The sequence below is a fragment of the Coturnix japonica genome, chromosome 4 (assembly GCF_054131305.1).
Source record: "Coturnix japonica strain WE chromosome 4, WE-NBRP24, whole genome shotgun sequence".
Lineage (NCBI taxonomy): Eukaryota > Metazoa > Chordata > Aves > Galliformes > Phasianidae > Coturnix > Coturnix japonica.
In genome coordinates, this window is record NC_140666.1 from 85,959,804 (window position 1) to 85,980,883 (window position 21,080).

General features: G+C 46.4%; 2 protein-coding genes across 4 annotated transcripts; both read right to left on the bottom strand.

The window, feature by feature from the left end:
• Window positions 1–206: 206 nt before the first annotated feature.
• On the bottom strand, window positions 207–3,368 carry CHMP3 (charged multivesicular body protein 3). The gene is made up of 6 exons (XM_015862633.3): window positions 3,274–3,368; window positions 2,945–3,005; window positions 2,329–2,508; window positions 1,434–1,555; window positions 946–1,060; window positions 207–756 (listed from the first exon to the last, which is right to left on the bottom strand). The coding sequence occupies exons 1-6, from the start codon at window positions 3,316–3,318 to the stop codon at window positions 623–625; spliced, it is 657 nt and encodes a 218-aa protein (XP_015718119.1). The 5' UTR covers window positions 3,319–3,368; the 3' UTR covers window positions 207–622.
• A 185-nt stretch (window positions 3,369–3,553) lies between these two features.
• Window positions 3,554–18,538, bottom strand: RNF103 (ring finger protein 103). 3 transcript variants are annotated; one of them, XM_085547521.1, is made up of 5 exons: window positions 18,202–18,538; window positions 16,519–16,658; window positions 7,109–7,224; window positions 5,213–5,623; window positions 3,554–4,921 (listed from the first exon to the last, which is right to left on the bottom strand). In XM_085547521.1, the coding sequence occupies exons 1-5, from the start codon at window positions 18,425–18,427 to the stop codon at window positions 4,051–4,053; spliced, it is 1,764 nt and encodes a 587-aa protein (XP_085403647.1). In that variant the 5' UTR covers window positions 18,428–18,538; the 3' UTR covers window positions 3,554–4,050. The 3 variants fall into 3 exon arrangements, with proteins under 3 accessions (XP_085403647.1, XP_015718117.2, XP_085403648.1); XM_015862631.3 differs by having other exon boundaries at window positions 3,554–5,623; XM_085547522.1 differs by lacking the exons at window positions 16,519–16,658; window positions 18,202–18,538 and adding an exon at window positions 7,525–7,655 and having other exon boundaries at window positions 3,554–5,623.
• Between the last annotated feature and the right edge of the window lie 2,542 nt (window positions 18,539–21,080).

Genomic DNA, 21,080 nt, shown 5'->3' on the forward strand with positions numbered 1-21,080 from the left:
TACTGCATGCATCAAGACAAGAGCTTTGCCTGAAGTTTTCCTTTGGGAGGAGGCATCAAACCCCAACTATGTGTCACTTGAACAGCAGCTGACTTCACCGAGTGTGACACAGAAGTACCTGGTATCAGTGTTAAGATACCACATACAGAATGGAGTTCTGAGCATTTCTCCCTTCTCTGGTGCAAATGAGCAGCTCTGTCCACCCATCACTTTAAGAGCAGCTTTAATCAAATCTGGAATGAATCAGTAAAACAAAGACCTTACACCACCGAAGGTTTTTTGGTAGCTGATTAAGCCAAAGTGCTGTTTAGCTTCAAGGATCATCCCTTCCCCAAGAATATACTTCCAAACCTGCTATCTAAAAATACATAACGCTACCCCACCTTTGCCCTTTCACCATCATCTCCCACATGAGACAGGCTGAATGAAAGGGGGGGGAAATAATCTCTTGAGACCGCAGCCCCCAAGAAGCAGCAGCGTGTATTACAGCAGTTCCTTGGAGAGCACGGGGCTCAGGCAGAAAAAAATATATATTACATAAAATATTTGCACATCTGAAGTTTTGCATGTTGAAGATACAACATCGCATCGTGGAAAACAAGGCAGACTGTACATTTCCTCCTTAGCTACGCAGCGTAGCCAGTCGTGACTGCATTGCTTCAATGTCTTCTTCTTCATCATCAGCAGCCGCTGCTCCCATGGGCTCTGGCTCTGGAAGAGCATCTGTGACTTTACTCGGTGCTTTACCCAAGGCCCCTGTGGACGACGCAAAGAGCCATTAGTGAGCATTCAGTCATTTAATAATCAGCAGCTTTTTTAGGTACAAGTGTTTCAATAATTCCACCAGCCCCTGTCAGGTAACACACAACAGCTGTCTGATGTTACAGCCCCTCGTGGCTGGGGCGGTTGGACTCATTGGGCTCCTGGTGGCCCACAAAGACTCACCAGCTGTAATTTCAAACAGGATTTTGTCAATTTCCATCTCTGCTTCCTCCTCCATTTCCTCCTCATCCTCCATGCTTTCAAAGGTGTCCTCCAGCATCTCCTCTATGATACCAGCCTAACAGGAACAAAAAGACAGCGGGTGATGCCTTTGGAAACAGGATGACAGCGGTCATTTCCCACTCTGAGTATCAGACTGTCCCATGCAGGACATCCAACCACTGCTCAAGCTTTTATGAATAATGAATAAGACTGGCTGCTTGCATGCCAACACACACGCCCTCATTCTGAGCCTGTATCTGTACACCAGGTGCAAAGGGAAAGCAGTGAGAAACAAGGATTAAAGACACACGTCTTTATATACCCCCCTACAGGGTCTGCAGGCACAGGGCCAAAGTGTTCTGGTGTATAATGGTACAAGTTGCACAGTGCTTTGGCTCACTGGACAGCCAGCCCCTGTTCACCCACACCTGATGTGTTACAGATCTTACCTTCATCATCTCTTTGGATAATTCTCTCATGGTCGCCTGGATTTCAGGGATTTTCACTAAACTCTGCATAGCTTTCATCACTTCTGTGCTCTTCTGCAACGAACCTGCTACTCTCAGGACAGCTGTGAAGGAGAGGCATAGAATAACCTGAATGATCCCCACGTCAGCAAAGATGAAACACAGATAAAAACCTGTATTCAGGCCATTTGATTTTAAAAGGAACGTACAGCCTGCAATACAAACTCCAGGCTGAATTCTACATTCATTGCTTGGTCAGCACATCAGAGCATCCACAGTGCGATGAAGGTGCTGGCAGCAGAACACGGAGGCTGCTCTGCATTTTTCCTCCTAAAGAAAATCCCAATCTGCAACAATGGCCCCAGAATGTGGGGAGTCGCGTTTGACCTTTGAAATGTGAAGCTTCAGTAGCTTATTAACCTGGAGTCTGGGCGTTTGCTTCCTCGTTGCCATCACACTGTAAGCACTGGCAACGTCAGATCACATACATGCAACCTAATAGTGGATCTCAGTCAGATCAACCAGAGAGGAGGATCAGGACTGAGCTGTCAGTGCTGCTGATGCTCATTCAAAGCTGTGTGTTTATGGAGTGCTGGCAGATGCACTGCCATGAGTGAGCCTACAGGGAGATAAGTGCCCATCCTGGCTGGATGTGGGGACTCAGAACTGCAGCAGCCATTGACCTAAGGGCCAGGAGCAGGAGGAATGTCCCCAGGTCTTGAACCCCCCCCCCAGAATCATCATCCTTTAACAGGAGATGCCTGCTTCCAAATTCCACCTCTCTCAACTCATCCTACAGATGACCTTCTGAAAATGGAAACTCAGCCCTCACCTCTGGAGCTGGGGGACTCATTGCACCGGGGCGCACAATTCTTACCAAGCTGGTTCTTCATCCCCATGAGAACGGAGTTCATGTGAGCTTTGGAGGCGTAGAGTTTGCTCACAGCCTTCCTAGAGCGGATCAGCTCCTTGGCCAGGATCACACACACGTCCTTCTGCCCCTTTTTGGCAGCATCCTTTATGGACCGTTTCACCTTTTCCTCTTCTCTCTGAATATCTGGAGTACGGAAGAAGAAGTGTAACTAACAGTTACATCCTGCTGTGGATTTGGAAGGAAAAAAAAACCAGCCATATTCTGGTTCAGGTTTTGTAACCTGGGGAACGGCTGTTTGTGAGGGTGGATAGTGATGGGACAAGGGGGGGTGGGTTTAAACTGAGACAGGGGAGGTTTAGGTTGGAGATCAGGAAGTTTTTCACCCAGAGGGTGGTGACGCACTGGAACAGGTTGCCCAAGGAGGCTGTGGATGCCCCATCCCTGCAGGCATTCAAGGCCAGGCTGGATGTGGCTCTGGGCAGCCTGGGCTGCTGGTTGGTGACCCTGCACACAGCAGGGGGCTGGAACTGGATGATCATTGTGGTCTATTTCAACCCAGGCCATTCTATGATTCTATAAGGACGGCAGGGAAGCACAAAGCAAAGGCAGCAGCACACACCTCTGATCTGTCTGTCAATGACTCTCATTTCCTTCCTTATCTTCAAGGACCATTCGTTCACCTCAAAACGACAAAGTACGAATGTTAGCTGCCGTCCAGCTGCAGTCGGGTCACCATGGCTACATATTTACAGTGTAACCCCCCACACCAACCCACACCTACGGCCGATACCATCCCCAATACCCGCAGTTCTCCACACACCGCCATCAGGAAGCGGCCGAGAGCCGAGACGCAGCGCAGGGACTCGGCGCAGGACCCCGCTGCTCACAGGACCCCGCTGCTCACAGGACCCCCCTGCCAACACAGCCCACGACCCCCCCATCCCTCACCAGCTCCTTGGGCGGCTTCTCGGGGGTCTTCCCGAACAGCCCCATGGCGGAACCCGCCCCGCCCGCTGACGGGGCCTCACGTCGCACAGCGCTCTGCGCAAGCGTCAATGGCCACCGCCCGCCCTCAGTGCGTATGTCCGGCTCCGCCTCAGGGCCGGGCTCCGAGCTCCCTGTTAGTGCGTGTGAGGAGATAGATAATATCTATCTATATTGATAATAGATAATGGATAATAGATAATAGTCTTGTGCAGGTTGGAAGATGATCCATTAGTCACAAGAGTTGAGTTATATTTTTATTGTCTTCACAGATAAACCAGACCAGCAAGACATCTGGGAACTACACACACAAAATATCGAAACGATTAACGTTACCAATCTGTTCCTTTTTAAAATAATTTATTTCACGTCTCTCTTTTGAACGGCACCGTCTCACAACGAGGATGAACAGACTCTTAACATAAGAAACACTGAATTTAAGCAATTCCCTCTGATAGAATTTAGAATTTAAACGTTTGCTGGGACACGTTGATTTTGTGCTTACAAAAAACCAGCGTCAGTTATCTGGACATTGAAAATAAAGAAGTTAATTTGTAGGGTAAGGATGCATTCGGTTCAACACACAAGGCAACCCAACAGCTCTGCCATTGACGTGAGCATGGTGTATATTGTAGGTCACTGCACTAACATTTAAACTAAAACGTCAAACCACGTAATCTGGAAGTGACTAACATTTACAAGGCAAGCAGTAACGGCCTAAAGCTGACAAAGGACGTGCGGCTACGACGGGCTGTCGCTGGGCGGCGGCTGTGGGTGCGTGTATGGCTGCTTTGCTTTGTACGAAGCCCACCTGCACACGGGGCAGCAGTGCCGCCCGCCCGCCAGCCACATCACAATGCAATTCTGGTGGAAGACGTGGCCGCAGGGCAGGCCCATCAGCAGGCAGCCCCGCTCGAAATTCTCCAGGCACACCACGCATTCTGTACAGTGCAACATCTCTGGGGGCCACGATGACCAATCTGGCTCGTCCGCGGTGCTGTATGACCCGTACGACCTGGCTTTGCGTTCACACGGCTCCTTGGAGCAGCATTTACTGGTGCACAAACAGCTGTTGGCACGGCAGCGGGGATCTCCTGCCCTGGGACTGTGAAATGTATTGGGCTCATCGTCCTCCGAGATGTCTTTTTCACTGCTGAACACCTCTCTGTTCTCACTGTCAGAGTCACTTTCGCTGTCTTGAAGTGTTTCCAGCATTTCCTCATCTGAATGGACGCCGAGGCATTTAAACCTCCACATTGGTAAGTTTTTGATGTAATCTGTTGGTATCAGAGGGTGAAGCCAGAGATCAGGGAAAGCCAAACGCTCCAAGAACAGATCTGGGTCTTCGTCCCAATCTGAGTCAAAAGGGAAGTGCTGGAAGGAAGCGATAGGATGAAACAAGTAGCTGGTGTACCAGTCCCACAGGCTTGAGAGCCACTCCAGATTGTTGGCATTGACTTCGTCGTTGTTGTTATTGCGTCTTCTCTTCTTCTCAAAGTAATCGATCAGTAAACCATGACCAAGGTATGTGCTGAGGAAGAGCGCTGGGTGTGAAGAGTAGAACATCCAGTCGGCTCTTACCCAAGAAGCCAACGTAGTTGTGTTGGAGTACCTGAAGAGTTTTAAGCTGTACTCGTAAAAGCTGTCCAAGTAAGGTAGTTGCAAAAAACCCAACACGGGTAGCCAGGAAATAATTAGCAGGGAATTATACGTCCCTAAAGTGCTTATAAGAACCACAAAGCGCTTTATAGTAGCGCCTTGCGTAATGAACAGGTCCATCCAAGCCATCAGATTGACCAAAACTAAGCTTAAAACAAATAAATCATTAACTTCTGGTTGCAACGAGCGCAAAAAGGAATCCATGGCACGCAGTGATACAAATTCACCAGCATTACTTCCATACCTGTAAATCCCTTCGGGAGTCCTAAGTATGTAGGATGGTGTCTTGTCGATACCAATTTCTGCCATGTAACTTTTATTGTCCCAGTTTTCCACGTTCACAAAAATGAACTCTACTCTCCCGGTAAACTTCACGCTTAGTGCAGAGAAGAAGGCTGGGGGCTGGTCGAGGCTGGCAAACAGGTATATTTTCACACGGTACTGGTCACTCCTGTTCCACTCTTCTCTTAAATGTTCAGAGTTGTAGATGGTTTTGATCCGAGAAGCAGCGTGGGCTGTGATCCATTTGAAAATGTGCTCCACTTCAATTTTGCGCCCGCTGTATTCTTTAAGCATTACTTTTCCCTTGGAGGTGCTGGTTTGTGGAACTGACATAATGAGGGTGGATTTCAGCCAGCCCCTCCTCTTGCAGTATCTGCAAAGGAAATGGCAAGTTAGATTAGGAGCTGTATCCTCCTGCAGCTCAGTCCTTACATCTCCTTAATGAGCCCAAAAATTAGACACGGTGAGCACCTGGGAGTTCTTACACATAACAGCATGAAGTACAGGCATCCAATAGGCTCTGACAGAGAGCACTTATTCTTACAACACATCTGTTATCTCTTTTATCCATCTTTTGTCTCTTTGTTATCTATCTTACAAGAAAGCCGTGAGCAGACAAGCATTTGTCAGATGCTGAAAGAGGCACAGTGTTCATTCTCATTGGTTCTTATAAACAAGGCCCTACATTAGAGTCACCTTGCCTTGGAACTGGCTTTGAGAAGTACACAAGTAGACTTTTTTCTCTACACCACAGAGCTTTGGTAGTGGAGCTATTTTTCATAGGCATTCTGGCCCAAAAAAATAACCATTACAAATGCAAGTCATTGTCCTGCAGCTCTCAGATTTTCCAGTGCTTCCTTCCAACTCAGTTTTGCCACCCAGCAGCAGGGTGAATTTAACAGGGCAATGGTGAGTTCACAGCTGCTTCAATGAAGCGAGAAGGGTGTGCACTTCTTACTGGGGCCATTTTGGAGGGATTCAGGTAGGCCAACCAATGGTGAGAGCTCACCATAAAACCAGCAGAGGCTGAGATGGGATGAACTCATGAGGATTCTATGGTTCTGTGATAAAATTGAGGCTAGTCAGGAGCTATGCAAAGAGAAACATTGCCAGAGTTTCAAGATGCTCAGATATTGGTGCTTTCACTACGTAAAAATCTTCCATTTCAATTAATATTGCAATCTCTGTAAACATTTAGCATTTGAGATACCTAAGGTGCACTCTAGACAAGGTTTCCTGTCATGTGAAGCATATGCTTCCAGCAAAATGCTATAAAACGACTGCAGCAGCACAGGATTGTTAATAGCTTCTTTGACTCTGCTTTTCTTCCTCATTTGAAATCATATGTAAACAACAGAGAGTCTTGCACAGCACGCTGTCTGCTGACAAAGGGTGTGTTTGTGTTTATATGGAAGCAGGCATATATTTGTCAAGGAACAGGATGGCAGGCACTGCTTTGAAGGTTTGCGCTCATCTGTGTTTCTCCTTTCTGGATGGCAAAAGAGCAACTCTACAACCCAGTGCTCTCTTATATGGGCTGTATGCAGCTTCATTCTAAGCAAGCCCAGCTCCTGTCCATGAATGCCCTAAGGCGGGTTCTTCTACTCATTCTCTACCACTGCTGTATGGTGCCCTACACAGTCTAATCATGTATTTCCCCCACGATGCTTTAGCAAGCTGCAGACCTGCGTTTATGATGCTGTTAAATAATGCAGCAGAGAATTCTGAACAGACTTTAGCGGAGATATAAATAAAAGCACCTTCTATCACAGCTGCTTTTACAACGTAGGAAGCCCTGCTGCCGGAATGCAGCTCAGCATTAAATATTCTGGATTTAGATAATCCTTTAAGAATATACCTGGGGTCACTGGAACAGTTAAAAGTGCCAGTACGGATGCCGAACCTGGATACTTTCTTCACCATTTTCTCCCAGTGGACTTTACCCACCAGCGGACTTCTGTCGTTTGCTATGACCTATTGCCAAAAAAAGGATAATAATTCAGTGTCACAGTAAGTTTGCTTTCCAAAATAAAGAGCAAATTTCATTAAAAGAGAGATCTGGTCACTCTTGATATCATCTTCCCCTTCCCTTAGACAATACAACAGGAACACAGAACAGATCATCTCACCAAGTGTCTTTGATGAGTGACACTCTAGGACAGGAATACTCCTTGTGCAGAGAGGCAAAAACACACACTGCCATTTTAAGTTACAGCACACCAAAGAAACACTGTCTCAAAGCAGGTAGAACACATACAGGTATAGTATATGTACCTGATATCAGTTTATTCTGCCATCAACCACCTCTGAGCAGTGGAAACTAATAATTAAACTCCCAGATAACGCCTGAAAATCATCTGCCAGTGACTCAGTCCATGAGGTTATGTGACTGTTCCACCAACTCCCATGTCCCGCCTGCAATTTCAAGTTGTTAATTCACTGTGAATAGATCCCAAGGTCTAATTTGCCATAACCTACTGGATTAAAGCTTCTACAGGTGCAAATGACAAAGGATAAGGACTGATTAATAACTGTACAGGGAAGGGGGAAAAAGAGGAGAACCTGCCTGCCTGCTGCCTGCAGGTAATGCTGGATGACATGACTGGTCATGCGTTATTCCATGAGCCGTCATGGTTTCTATTTTAGAAGTGCCTCACATGCTGACACAAGCTGACTGGCAACCACTTGAAACATGTTTTTAAATCAAGTTTTGAAACTTGTATTTGTTATTTGTTTACCCACCATTGAACTGCTCCCATTGAACTGGGCTTTATAACCTGAAATGTTCAGCTCTCCTCCCTAAGTTAGGCGGTCAGCATGATGAAGAGCAAGCTGTGTACAGGCTGAGACACTGGGCTGGAAAGCACACCTGGCCTCTGAGCATCAAATGTGTATCTGCTTTGTGCTAAGTAGCATCCAATCAGAAACGGAAAATAAATGGATTCACTGCACAGGATATCCTGCACAGAGACACAAAGCTAAACTGAAGCTACAGATTGCACTGCTCAATGTGTTTAAATTAAATCACAGTTGAAGACTGAGATGGGAATCTTTCCAGCTGCTCTCAGAACACACACATCATGTAGCCTGCCTGCCCATGGGTTAAGTGTGACCTTCAGGCACCCAGACAAACAGCTGGGGACACTGCTGAGGCTTCTTCCAAGGATTCTGTGATGGTGTGATTCTAATTCCCATCCTATCAAGAAGTCTGTGCTCCTGGAGAAAGTTGCTTTGGAAGATGAGGGTAAAATTGGCAATTTTTGTCTCATAACCAAATAGAACTTTCCTGTGGTTCCGCACACTTCAAAATGCTCTGAGCTCATCATTTTTTATGTCATCGTTACCAAAAAACAACACAACCAAAGATGATCGTTGCAGCTGTTCCTTGTAGGCAACACCCACTGACAGCATGGGGAGTTCACTGCACGGAGGCACTCTGGAAAGCAATCATAGGAGTAGTAACACAACGAGCACATGAAATCACAGATCAACCTGCAAATGTTTCTTATAAAACCTCCGTCACGGTGATCTGCGCTCTGATAGGAGTTAGTAACTATTTTTAAGAGCGAGTGAAGAAATCATCCCACTACTTTGATCTCAACCAATTGCAAAGCAAATATTAAAGGCATAGAGATGATGGAATTTCCCATCCCCTTCAGCATGGAATCATAGAATTGGAATTACTGAAGTTGTATCATTCCTGCTTAAGATGAGAGTTCAAATAACCAATCTCAATTTGCAAGACAAAGGAGAGGCAGTCATCTTTTCATGCTCTGGTAGAGCATTGGCAGGGTGCTGCATGGGAAGCTTGCAGGTGAAACGGAGATCAATTTTAGTAATGAATAAAAAAGTCATCAGGAAATAAATCAGAAATTGGCTGAGGCACGAAAATATCAAAGTGCCAGAAAAATATTAACAGAGTTCTGGATGGATTACTCTGAGATCTGCTCTGTATCTGTCCTTATTACTGCCCGTCCTGCAGAACGCCCAGAGCCATTCACAGCTGCCATACGGCTGGGGAGCACATCAACGGGTCTGCACAGACCTCACAGAGCATCAGAAATGAAATTGAAATCAATAGCAAACTGGACACTCAGAGTTCATCAGGTAGGAAACACAGTGGGATGCGAAGCGTGGGGCTGCCAGCTGATCCAGCGGGGCTGTACGGCATCAGCTGTAACTGGCTGCGATAAGCGAGCACTAGGAAATATTACACCTGGCAAAAACAAACTGCTTGACTGATTTCATGCACTGGGAGTAGCGAGGTAGGTATTTGGAGTTGCTGGAATTGAAGGGCAATGTCAGTTCAAGCACAATCAGAACAAATTAGCCATGAATACCCTTAGGCCTAAAGTCAAGGCACATTTCCAAGATGAATGGAACAGTGAACAGGAATACTACACACAGACAACCTATTTTAAAGAGAGAGCAAGCCACTTTATAAACACGTACTCCACAGCCTAGCAGAGGTGAACTCACTAATCAAGAAGGTCCCTTTTGGCCTCATGTTCCACTTAAACTGGAGAAATCAAGAGAAAGCTCATAGGAAAAATAACAGGTATCTTTTATGATATCAGCCAGCACAGCTGGGAAACATCTATGACATTTTCAGGAATACAAACCCTCCAAGCTCTTCTTGTTATTAGCTGCATTCACGTTCTGCAAAATGTCATCTGTCAGAGTGACAAATAATACAAAGAAGATAATCCAATTAATCCATTAATCATCTTAATGGGCTAAGAGAATCCAACAGGATCAAGGTTACCCTGCCATTTGACAACCCTATGGCATGGAATACATCTGCTACCTACTGTACACCTAACCCAGGCCAGAGGACTGGATCAGAACCTCTGTGCTTCCTCTTCATGTCAGTGTCAATCTGCATGAGTGGAACAACTAGTGTGGAAGAAGAAGCTGGAGAGAAGGTTCGTCCCTCATTGGACTCTTATTTATCTACGAGCTTCCTCTGCAGTCTCAGACTTCATATGTCATCTGTGAATCTGGGAGGACCACAAAACACACCAAGAGGTCAGGAGACTCCCAAGCAACTACTGTGAAATACTGCAGGCAAATGCTACCAAGATGTGCAATGCAAATATGGAAAGACTTGGAGAGCTCTTCAATTTCTGTGCCTTGTGACTGAGGTTTCTCTTTCACTTTCCACTATATAATCATCAACCTAAAAAGACGGTTTTCAGATACCACACGAAAACAAACAAAAAACACAAAATTATAGAGTCGCAGAATCACCACAGTTGGAAAAGACCTCCAAGATCACCCCGTCCAACCAACCACCCATCACCAATATTCCTCACTAAACCATGTCCCTCAGTACAGCACCTAAATGCTTCCTGAACACCTCTGGGTCAGTGACTCCACCACCTCCCTGGGCAGCCCATTCCAGCACCTGACCACTCTTTCAAAGAGGTTCTTCCAAACACCCAACCTCAATCTCCCCTCGAGCATAGAAAATATGAATGGAGGGACACACTGGAGATATCATTTTAGAAGTATGAACATCCTGCTGAGTTCTTCTGACACTGAATTAGAACAGTCCCATGGGACATAAACAGGCGATGCCAGTTAAGAACCTAATTAATAGAATCATTTTGATCTGTAAGTTAAAATAGCCACAGTAATGGCATTAAAGAAGCAAATAGACTTTAAGAACAAATAACCCAGGGAAAGAAACATAAATGTTTTAAAAAATAAGACAGTGTCAATGAGACATTCCACAGAATCATAGAATGACCTGAGTTGAAAAGGACCTCAAAGATCATCCAGTTCCAACCCCCTGCTATGTGCAGGGTCACCAACCACCAGACCAGGCTGCCCAGGGCCGCATCCAGCCTGGCCTTGAATTCCTGCAGGGATGGGGCATCCACAGCCTCCTTGGGCAACCTGTTCCAGTGTGTCACCACCCTCTGGATGAAAAACTTCCTCCTAATATCCAACCTAAACCTCTCCTGTCTCAGTTTAAAACCATTCCCCCTTGTCCTATCACTATCCACCCTCTGTAAACAGTCATTTGCTTAATCCAATTTGCTTAATCCAAAAGGAAAGCTCCTCAAGTAGATGCACAGACACCTCAGGGACCACTTCATAACTTCCACTGATGCAGCTGCACTGTAACTTCCCAGCTATTGTTAAGGATTTGTCTAAATTATTCTATGAAACTTTAAGAGGATAAATACCAGTAAAAGTCATAATGGCTGTCAAAGAGACTCAAGGAAACATTTGCTGTAGCAATATACAAAGGGATCCCTGCCCTGGTAGCCCAGCAGCGTGTGAGCACAACATGACACAAGCTTCATTTGAAGCACGCTCCTATTTTCTGCTCATTCAAATCAGATATTGCTCCATCACTTTTACACCGAGATTTCAAAACGGGCCTTTTTAACAAGAAGTGGCCTCAGTAAGTTTTGAGGCTCACCCACCGTGGAGACTATTCCAACATCATAAGGCACGAGAAGGAAAGTCAGACAATGAAAAACAAAGAACAAACAACACTCTGTGGTGCTTCGGCTCTCGTTATTTTAACCAATTCCAGCTCCTTTCGTTATTTTCTCTTCCTCTGATAGTTAAGACGTACGGAGAAAAGGAATGTACTAACCATTAGGTGCATAAGAACTATTGCAAGATGGAGGAGAGAGCTTCCATGTAGCAAAGCAAAGTGTGTTGAAGGATACAGACCCTGAGGACCTTTGACAGGCAGCTCTGTAGAGCACATTTAAAAGCCACTCCTTAAATCCAGTTATTACCCATTCCAATGGCCTCAGAAACCTCAAGTAACCTCAGCAGCACTACAGAGAAAAACACCCTGACAGATTATTTACTTTGCTACTCAACAACCCTTGTGCTTCGCTGGTTTGATTAAGAGCCGCTCTACTTGTATTTGTTACATTGCGCCAGAGATGGGAATACTAAGGAAAAAAGGAAACTAAATAGAAAGGCAGAACTGAGATTGCAGGGACACAACAGCAGCTCAGAGCTAAGCAATGCACATGTGTTTTCTACATTAGTATTTATTTTTTTTTTTTTTGTGATGGAAAAGTATTCACGTTGGCAGCATCTCCGAGCCATTATGGGACATGAGTGTGTGCCATTAAAGGAAGAGAAACCTATCCAAATGAAAGCACCAAGGGAAGCTCCAACATTATCCAAGTTGGATGTTAGCCGAGATACCAGGTGTCAGGCACACCTGCTCATACCAAGCACACAACGTTCTGAATACACCCAAATAGTCAAAACTTGGTTTTACAGCCTGGCCACAAAGACAGCTCCAAGTACCCATCAAGACAAGGCACCGGGGAGCTGTAACACAGATTAAATCGTAAGGGGAATTTAAGAGCCATCATCACCCTCTGCACACAAACACATGCAGGCAGCCCTCCGAGGAGCAGTCAGCCAGGCAATCCCTGCACGCAGGAACACAGACCGCCGAGCTGGAAAGATCTGCGTGATTTTGCCAAAAGCAAAACCCATTTCAATCTTATTTAAGGAACTGGTAAGGTCACACGTGTGTGAGAGCTGTCAGCACGGCTCAGCACGCTCCAGTCTGAGATAGCCAGACTCACACAGGTCCAGGAAGTCAGTCAGAATCCTGCAGAGGGTAAGTGAGCAAAGGCGGCCTTATAGCACTGCACAAAGCACACATGCTCTATGGAAGACTTCATCCACAAGGATATAAAAGCTAAAGAACATCAGTCCATTAATTAAGCTGGTTGTCTTACATGGTTGGTTGGTTGGGTTTTTTTTTTTGGTCATTAACTGTTATGTTACTATGCTTCCACAGATAAAACGGTAGAGATATTGGGACAAGTCATTGCAATATATCTAATTAAAACCGATCTGGTGTGTTATCTACTAGAAGCTTGGGAAAATGCCTATTTCTGCTGTTCCTGGATGCATTCAAGGCCAGGCTGGATGTGGCTCTGGGCAGCCTGGTCTGGTGGATGACAACTGTGCACATAGCAGGGGGTTGGAACCAGATGATCATTGTGGCCCTATTCAACCCAGGCCATTCTGTGATTCTACAATGATACAAGAATGTCTGCACCTTCATTCACTCTGAGACATCTCACACACAGTTGATCATTCTGCTCTGTGCTGATGAAACTGAATTTCCACACAGTCACTCTGTCCCAAGGACTCACAAATAATTCACACTCCATCCCTATGGATTAAAGATGTCTGGGTTTTGTTGGTTTTTTTTCATTTCTTAACTTGTCTTTTCTGAGGAAGAAGCAATGAGAAATTCAGTTAAAATAGGCAAAGACAGAAGAGCGCATCCATCATAGCACATAACAATTAACTACCTGGAAATTACATGTAGCTTTTCAAGGCAGGCAAGCTGTTCTGCCCACCAATCTGAACAGCTCTGTTGAGTCCTCTCCACATGCAGGGGCTGAAAATGAATGAGCTGCTATAATGAATTCACAAAGATATGCAGGCACTGTGAGGACTATTTCATTTCAGCTGATGGTATTCTACACCTTTGGCTGCATAAGAAGGCTCTCCAGAAGGATTCTGAAAGCTAAAATGGGGTATCCTATGGTAAATGATCCTGATGGGCTACTGGAAAAAATGGCACAAACACTGAACAACGTATTTTAAATGGGTTAAGTGCTTACACCTAATTGCCTTCTAATGAGAACAAGCAGTCACCTGGCAAATTTGAGAAGGCAAATATGAAAATTACTCTGCATGCAAGCAAAAGCAAATCAGAAGAAAGATCCCCAAAACTCTGCACAAACATCCCTCCCTCTGTGATTACACCACTTGAACATGAAACCTGGATGCAGAACAGACTGGAATGTAAGAGGCATGTGGACATGGCACTAAGGGATGTGGCTCAGTGCTGGCACATGGTGGATCAGGCTGCTGGCTGGATTGGTCATCCTGAAGATCTACTCCAGCTGACACGGTGCTATTATTTTCCACCCATGGTCACATCTTTTGCATCTCTCCTAGCCATGCTGGATGGTGGACATGTTTTTCCTGCTGCCTTGAAGCCAAGAATAAAGTTCTCTTTGCTTCTTTCTAACACCATGTTACAAAAGGTCTTTTTCTAAACAAAAGAAAAGCATAGATTTAATCTTCACTCAAAGAGATTTTTCTTTTAATCTGTAGATCCTTGACTGTATGTTTTTACAAAGCCTTAATGGCTATGTACACTGCTTCATTTTGCTGGTTCTAAATGAAAATTCACCTCTGAATTTTTCAGACACATCAAGAAATAATCGTAGTTTCCTCATTTCACTCACATTCTCTGCAGACAGGGCATGCTATTACATTACCACCCCAGAAATCTCATTTACATGCACTGGAAAATTAAAATCATCTTCCGAGTCTTCATCTTCTGATACATCATCATGAAGTCTCCCAGACCAATTCAACCAACATGCAATGTGTGAGCTGAGCCAGAACTGCTCCTCTCCCTCCACTGCTTTCCCAGCCCACGTGGAACAGATTCAGGGTCAGGAAAGAACCTGGAGCTCCTTTCTGCTTCCCAGCCAGCAGCAACAACAGAGCAGGGAACGCTCCCCCCTTCTCTGTGGTCACTGAACCTCTATATAAAGCATCCTCTCTCCTGCTCTGTCCCCTACCTAAGCTCTGAGCTGAGCAGCTGTTTCCACAGTGTGCCTAAAGGAGAATGAGAGCAATCAGGAGCTGCAATTGGAAGTGATGACAGGAAGATTTGCAGGGAAGAGGCACGTGAAAAAAGCATGGAAAAACCTGTGAAAGGACACAAAGAACCCAGTGCAGGAGTGAAGTAATTGTGGTGAGGGAAACAAATGAAAACACAGCGATGAAAACTTGAGGGAAGGCAAAAACGAAAGAAAGAAATTTGATATCTTGAGTGGTTTTCATTGCGGAGAAAGAGACCAACAGCATTCAGCAAGTAAATTATTCAGTAAATTCCAATAATGTTTCTTTCCACAGCTATTGTGACCAATTGAATAGCTGTGCAAATATTTCCAAGACGATGACAACATTCATCACATCTGAGATATCAAAACGCAGCCTGATTGATTGGCTATTACGGAGCTGGCTGGAAATATATCACCATTAAAATTCAGCAAACAACTGACAACAGAGAACCACCACATTTTCCTCTTATGAACTGTATGGAGTGGAGTTCTTTCACATCGTACTCACATATGAATTTGTCAGCACAGTGAGCACAGTGTCACTCAGTAGCAGCCCTCTCTCTGCCTGCAGGATCCCCTCCTGTATGATTTAAGCCTGAAATTAGGACTCATTGATTGCTTCCAAAATGCCAACACCATTTTGATACAAAGGTAATCCGTCATCTCACTGCCTGTTTCAGAGGTGGAGATAGCAGAGCACTAGTAACCGAAAGTCACTGAATCCTGACAATCAATTTAAATAGAAAACATGAAGGGGGGAGATCAGACAAACAGTTTAATGCAGGAAGGAGAGCTGTCAACTAAACAGTGAATTACCTGGTGGAAAAATCTGATTGCCCACTGAGGCTGGTAGCACCTACAAAGATCTCTTATCAATGGAGATGTTGGTGAAGGAAAGTATTTTTTCACATTCTTAATCTAGACTACTTATCTTATGTTCTCATATGTTCCCAACAGTGATGATAAATTGTTCCAGAGCCTCATTTGCAGCAGTCTGAATGTTTTCTCATTCTCATGCAGCCCTGGGGAAGCACGCTGTAAATCACTGTGCCCATAAGGTCTGGGTAAAGGCAAACTTTGAGCTTCCAGAATGTTTTGCGCAAACAGGCCTCTGGATTGGAAAGCTGCACCTCTCTCATTTGTGAATGAAGAGGTAACAGAGACTGCTAAAGTGCTCTGAGCCCCTTAGATAAATAGACACTTAAACCAACCGGGTCTGAGCATATAATAAAAGAAGAGCAAGACCAAAGGCACTGCTCCTGTGCCAGCTGGGAGCATCTATACCTAATGCACTTCATACAATACACAAACTTGCACAGTATCAGGGCCTGTGTGCTACATGTGTGCTACTCTGCTTGTTTGCTGGCTGTCTTCTAAAAGCAGTCCACTGAGTAACAGGTTTTCTTCTTCTCTGTGTAGGAACTCTGTTGCTTCCAGTCTTGCTCAGGTTTTAGAACATATTTGCTCTTTCTGATCTCCTTGATGTGGTTTATCTCTGCCACCATCTCTCTGATGTGCACTTTTCCTACTAGTTAACCACTCCCAACAATTCCTGCTTCCAAACTTACTTTGAATGAGATAAATAGATAAAAAATACATGATAAAACATCCATACCTGTACCAGCCAGATCCCATCTTTTGTGTCTTCTACAAGCTCATAGAAATGCATTTCACCACTAAAGTTTGTACTTGAAACTGACTCCGAGGCCTCTTCCTCCTTGAGAGCAGAATAAAGTTCCCCTTCCATAAGGTCACCTGAAAAAGAGACAACTGGACACATTCAGTTTGAACATGATGACAGATCACTTCATAGCAGCAAATTCTAATAGTAATGATGATTCTATTTCAGAAAGCAGCAGTTTCACTATGCAGGTTTTAAATGGGTGCTCAAAACCCTTATCAGTAGGAAGGCACTGAACTGAAGTTACTTTAGTTCCATCCATAGTGACCTGACTACGAACAATTTGACGGCGCTCATGAATACACAGACGTATCCCACGTGAGAGCAAATGAGCATCTCCTGAGCCTCCCTACCTGAAAACCCTTCATGACAACTGCTATTTTGGCAACTAATACGTTAAACTGGAAGAAGTGAAGCCTTGCCCAAAGGCTTCCTACAATATGAAGGGGGGAAAGAAGTGCTTTGTTACAGCTGGAAGGCTCAAGAGCTTACAAAAAGTATTCGTGGAATTCCAACTTTGAAATTATGAGAGAAATTCTGCAAAGCCTCTTGGCACCAGAGTTGTTTCCATGACATTTCAAGTCAGTTAATACAGTTTGTTTGGCGTTAAACACTTCCCTGCAGCATTTGCAGCCCAAACATAATGACATCATGAAAGTACGTGACAGCCAAGGAGCGAAAGTGATTGGAAACAATACCCAAATTGCCTCCTGGTGCCGACTGGTGAAGCAGCAAAGTGAATAAACAACATAAATAAACAACGAACAATACAAGCGAATTAGATTTAGATGGCCGGCTTTACCATCAATTCTTAAAGCCAGTTTTGTGGCCCTCCATGTACTCACCCAAACCCTTCTCTTTATTTCTGTCTGGCTTCCTGAGTCCCCTTCCTGTATGTAGCACGGGGATTTTTCTCTCTCTAACAGCAGCCCTTTGCCCAGTGATTTACAAGCAGCAATGTCCTGCTTGGCTGGCACTACGCTGATTACATCAGCCCATCTCGAGCCCTTTGGGCCACTTCCCTTTGGGCCACCACCACCACCTGGACTTTGCACGCACCCTCAGGGCTGCAGCCCCCACTTTAACCAGCCTGTACCAACTTCTGCAGCACTTCCCTGCCCTTCTCCACGCTGCAGCCACCGATCCCACAGCGCTGCCTCCCCCATCCCCGTCCTGACGGCACCTTTAAACGCACCGTAGGGAAAGGGACGCGGCTTAACAACCCGGCCCCGACTGTAAATAGCAACCCTGCAGCCTGCGGGTATCTGGATTCTTTCCTCCTCGTTTTTCACGGCGGATGACATTCGCTTTCAGCCGGGCCAAAGGGAACCGTTCCCCGAAGGGAAACCATTTCTCGGCAGCCTCTCCGAGGCCTCCTCCTCCTGAACGCCTCCACCCCGTGCCTCCCTCCGCAGCCGCCCCAACACCGTGCCGGGCTCGGGGCGCTCCGGGGTCACTCCGGGCCCGTGCTGGGCTCGCTGCCGCAGCGGGGAGCGCCGCTAATGCCGCTAATGCCGCCGTCCGAGCGCCGCAGCACCGCGATGTCCTTGGCCGGAGCTGCCGCCTTAGGCCCGAGGGGAGGGAGGGAAGGGAAGGGAGGAGGAGAAGCGGCCCTACCTGACTTCTCCACCAGCTCCCGGACATCCTTCTTCTCGGGCAGCCCCGAGTGCCCCAAACCGCGGCACTCCAGGATGGTCCTCAGCTTCCTGAAGCTCAGCGCCACCGGGTCCACCAGCTGCGTGGCGAAGAAGCCGGTCTCGTACCACACCACGGCCTCGAACACCCTGGCCAGGACGAAAAGCACCAGGAAATACAGCAGCAAAAAGAACAGCTTCAGCCACATCTTTCCCGGCGGGATGACGGACGGACAAGCCGGGGGTTGTTGGGGGGGGAAAGGGGGGCGGCCGGCGCTGCCCCGCGGGTGGCGGCGCTGAGGCGGCGCGGGGCTGTCAGCGCGGCGGGGCTGCGCGCCCCCCGCCTCCCTCCCGCCGCTGTCCCCGCCCCGGCGGAGCCGCGGCCGCCGGCGGAGACATAACAAGTGACGTGAGAGGGCGGGCGGGGACCCACGGAGCCGAGCCCAACCGAGCCGAACCCAGCCGAACCGAGCCGAGCCCCACCGAGCCTCCGCCTCGCTGCCCCGGAGGCCCTTATGGCCCCGGAGGTCCCTATAGCCCCGGCCCCGCCGCCTCTCGCCCGCTGACGGCAGAGGGAAGGCCTGCAGAGCAAATGGGCTGCGCCATAAATGAAGAGGTTGTGCCGTAAATCAAGGGGTTGTGCTTGCACTCGGTATCAGCTCAGAACCCGATTGCTGCGGTTGTATAAAATACGTGTAAGAAAACAGCGAGAATGGGTAAAGTGCAACCCAGACTGAGGTTTTTCATTTGGAGAATGATGTTTATGCAGCCAGAAGTGCTGCATAAAGTGCTGCTGAAGTGCTTGGACAGTTCACAGGATCATAGATAGAATCCTTAAGGTTGGGAAAGGCCGCTGAGATCACCAAGTCCAACCACCGACCCATCCATCCCCACCACCACCACCGGGTGCCACATCTCCAGGGTCCTGAACACGTCCAGAAACCCAATGGGACCACAGGGAATCATACCATAGAATGGCTTAGGTTGATTCAATAACCATAACCATCAGCTGGTTTCAACCCTCCCTGCTATGGGCTGTAGACCAACCCACTTCACTGGGGTTCTGCACAAGAAGCATGAGGAAGGCTGTAAGAGGTGATTTAGGCTGCTTCGAAACACACTGCAGTCACACTCGGTCCTTGAGATGAAGGCTCTCCTCCAAAGGGAACTCAGCATCGCCTCTGTGGGTTTGGTTATTTTAAGAAACCACAGTTTGCATTAAAATTGCCAACTCATACACAAACACAGAAATAGCACAGCTTCCTCTAAAGAATCCTGACAGCCCCTCGGAGCGCACACACGCTGAAGTAATACTGTACTAAGGCATGAAAACCGAATTGTAACATAAATATTGACCTGTAGGAAGCATCTAAACGGCCACACTCTTCAGAGCTGTTAAAAAACAGTTAGAGGGTTTTCTACATGTTTTAAACCCCCCTCCAAGGGCCCACCTCCCTGATGAGAAAGTGGCACAGCATCAGGGAGATTAATCCTTCCCTCTTGGCAACAACACACCCAAGAGCGGCTTTGTTATCGCAGTTGGCAGAGCCGAGGGATTTTCAATACAAAGCACATTTAATGTCACCTGTCGGTAGGACCAGAAACAGGCTGAGTGCTGAGAACACACTGCAAGACCACATTTCTTTCTCAGAGACATTTAATGGAGACCTTTTACTTCTGTCACATACACAAGAAGCAGCTCCATTTCCCTGTTCTCCCCGTGTATCTTTGAATCTTTTGGCTGTGTGCTGAGCTGAGGGATGCCCTGCTTCCTCCAGCTGGAAAGCACCTAGCATTAATTAAAGCTACGCTCACAGCTCAACTATTTGCAACACCAACTGCTGGGGAGGCTGTCACCAGTATGTTATTTCCTACTGCTCATGGGCTGAGTTAAATCAATTCTTAACATTCCCCAGTGGTAACTGATGATGAGTCCCCTGCAGATACTGAGCTCATCATCTGCCAGAACTCAAAACCCTGGAGTCATTTCAAGAGAGTAGAAGTATTGTTTCAAACCACTACCCAACACATACACACACCCCCAAAGCCAAAGCAACTGTGAGCACAGCAGTACAAAGGCAACAGAAACGTGAGGGAAGGGGAAAGATGCAAGTGAAGAGCGGGACAGGGATGAATATGAGCATGAACCGCAGGTGATGGGTCAGCTGAAGGCCTGGGGGGCAAAAGGGGTAACACTAGGGAGCTGTGCATTGAGTTTGGGCCCTCTGTGTTGCAGTATTGGTTCTGCAAAGATTTGTTTTAGCAGCACTGAGGGCTGCACTGGTACAAACCTGAGGAGCATTCTCATATTCAGAGAATTTTGGCTTTTTTTCCTCCTTCCAACTCATGTTTGATCTGCTGAGAAAGACTTCCTGAATCAACACCGTCTTTGCACCTTTAGTCTACAAACCTGATGTGATATTTCATGTGTGCATTCCAGTACCTGACTACCCTTTCCTAGGAAGTATTACTTCTCAGAAAGGGTAGTGAGGCATTGGAATGCACCCAGGGAGGTGGTGGAGTCACCGACCATGGGAGTGTTCAAGAAACGTCTGGATGTGGTGTTGAGGGATATGATTTAACTGGGAAGTATTGCTGATGGTTGGACTAGATGATCTTCTAGGTCTTTTCCAACCTTGATAATTCCGCGATTCTATGATATTTTCTAGATACGGCTGGCATTTGTTGGTTTCTAGTTGTAACTCAGAACATCTTTGACGTGTCACCCAGAGAGTTATAATTAGCTGGAAAATCTGAATATCACAGCAGTGAATTAAAAATTTATTGGGGTGAAGACACGCACTGACATTTTAAAGACCTCGGGGTTAACTCAAAGTGATTAACGATATTAAACAGTCGTCG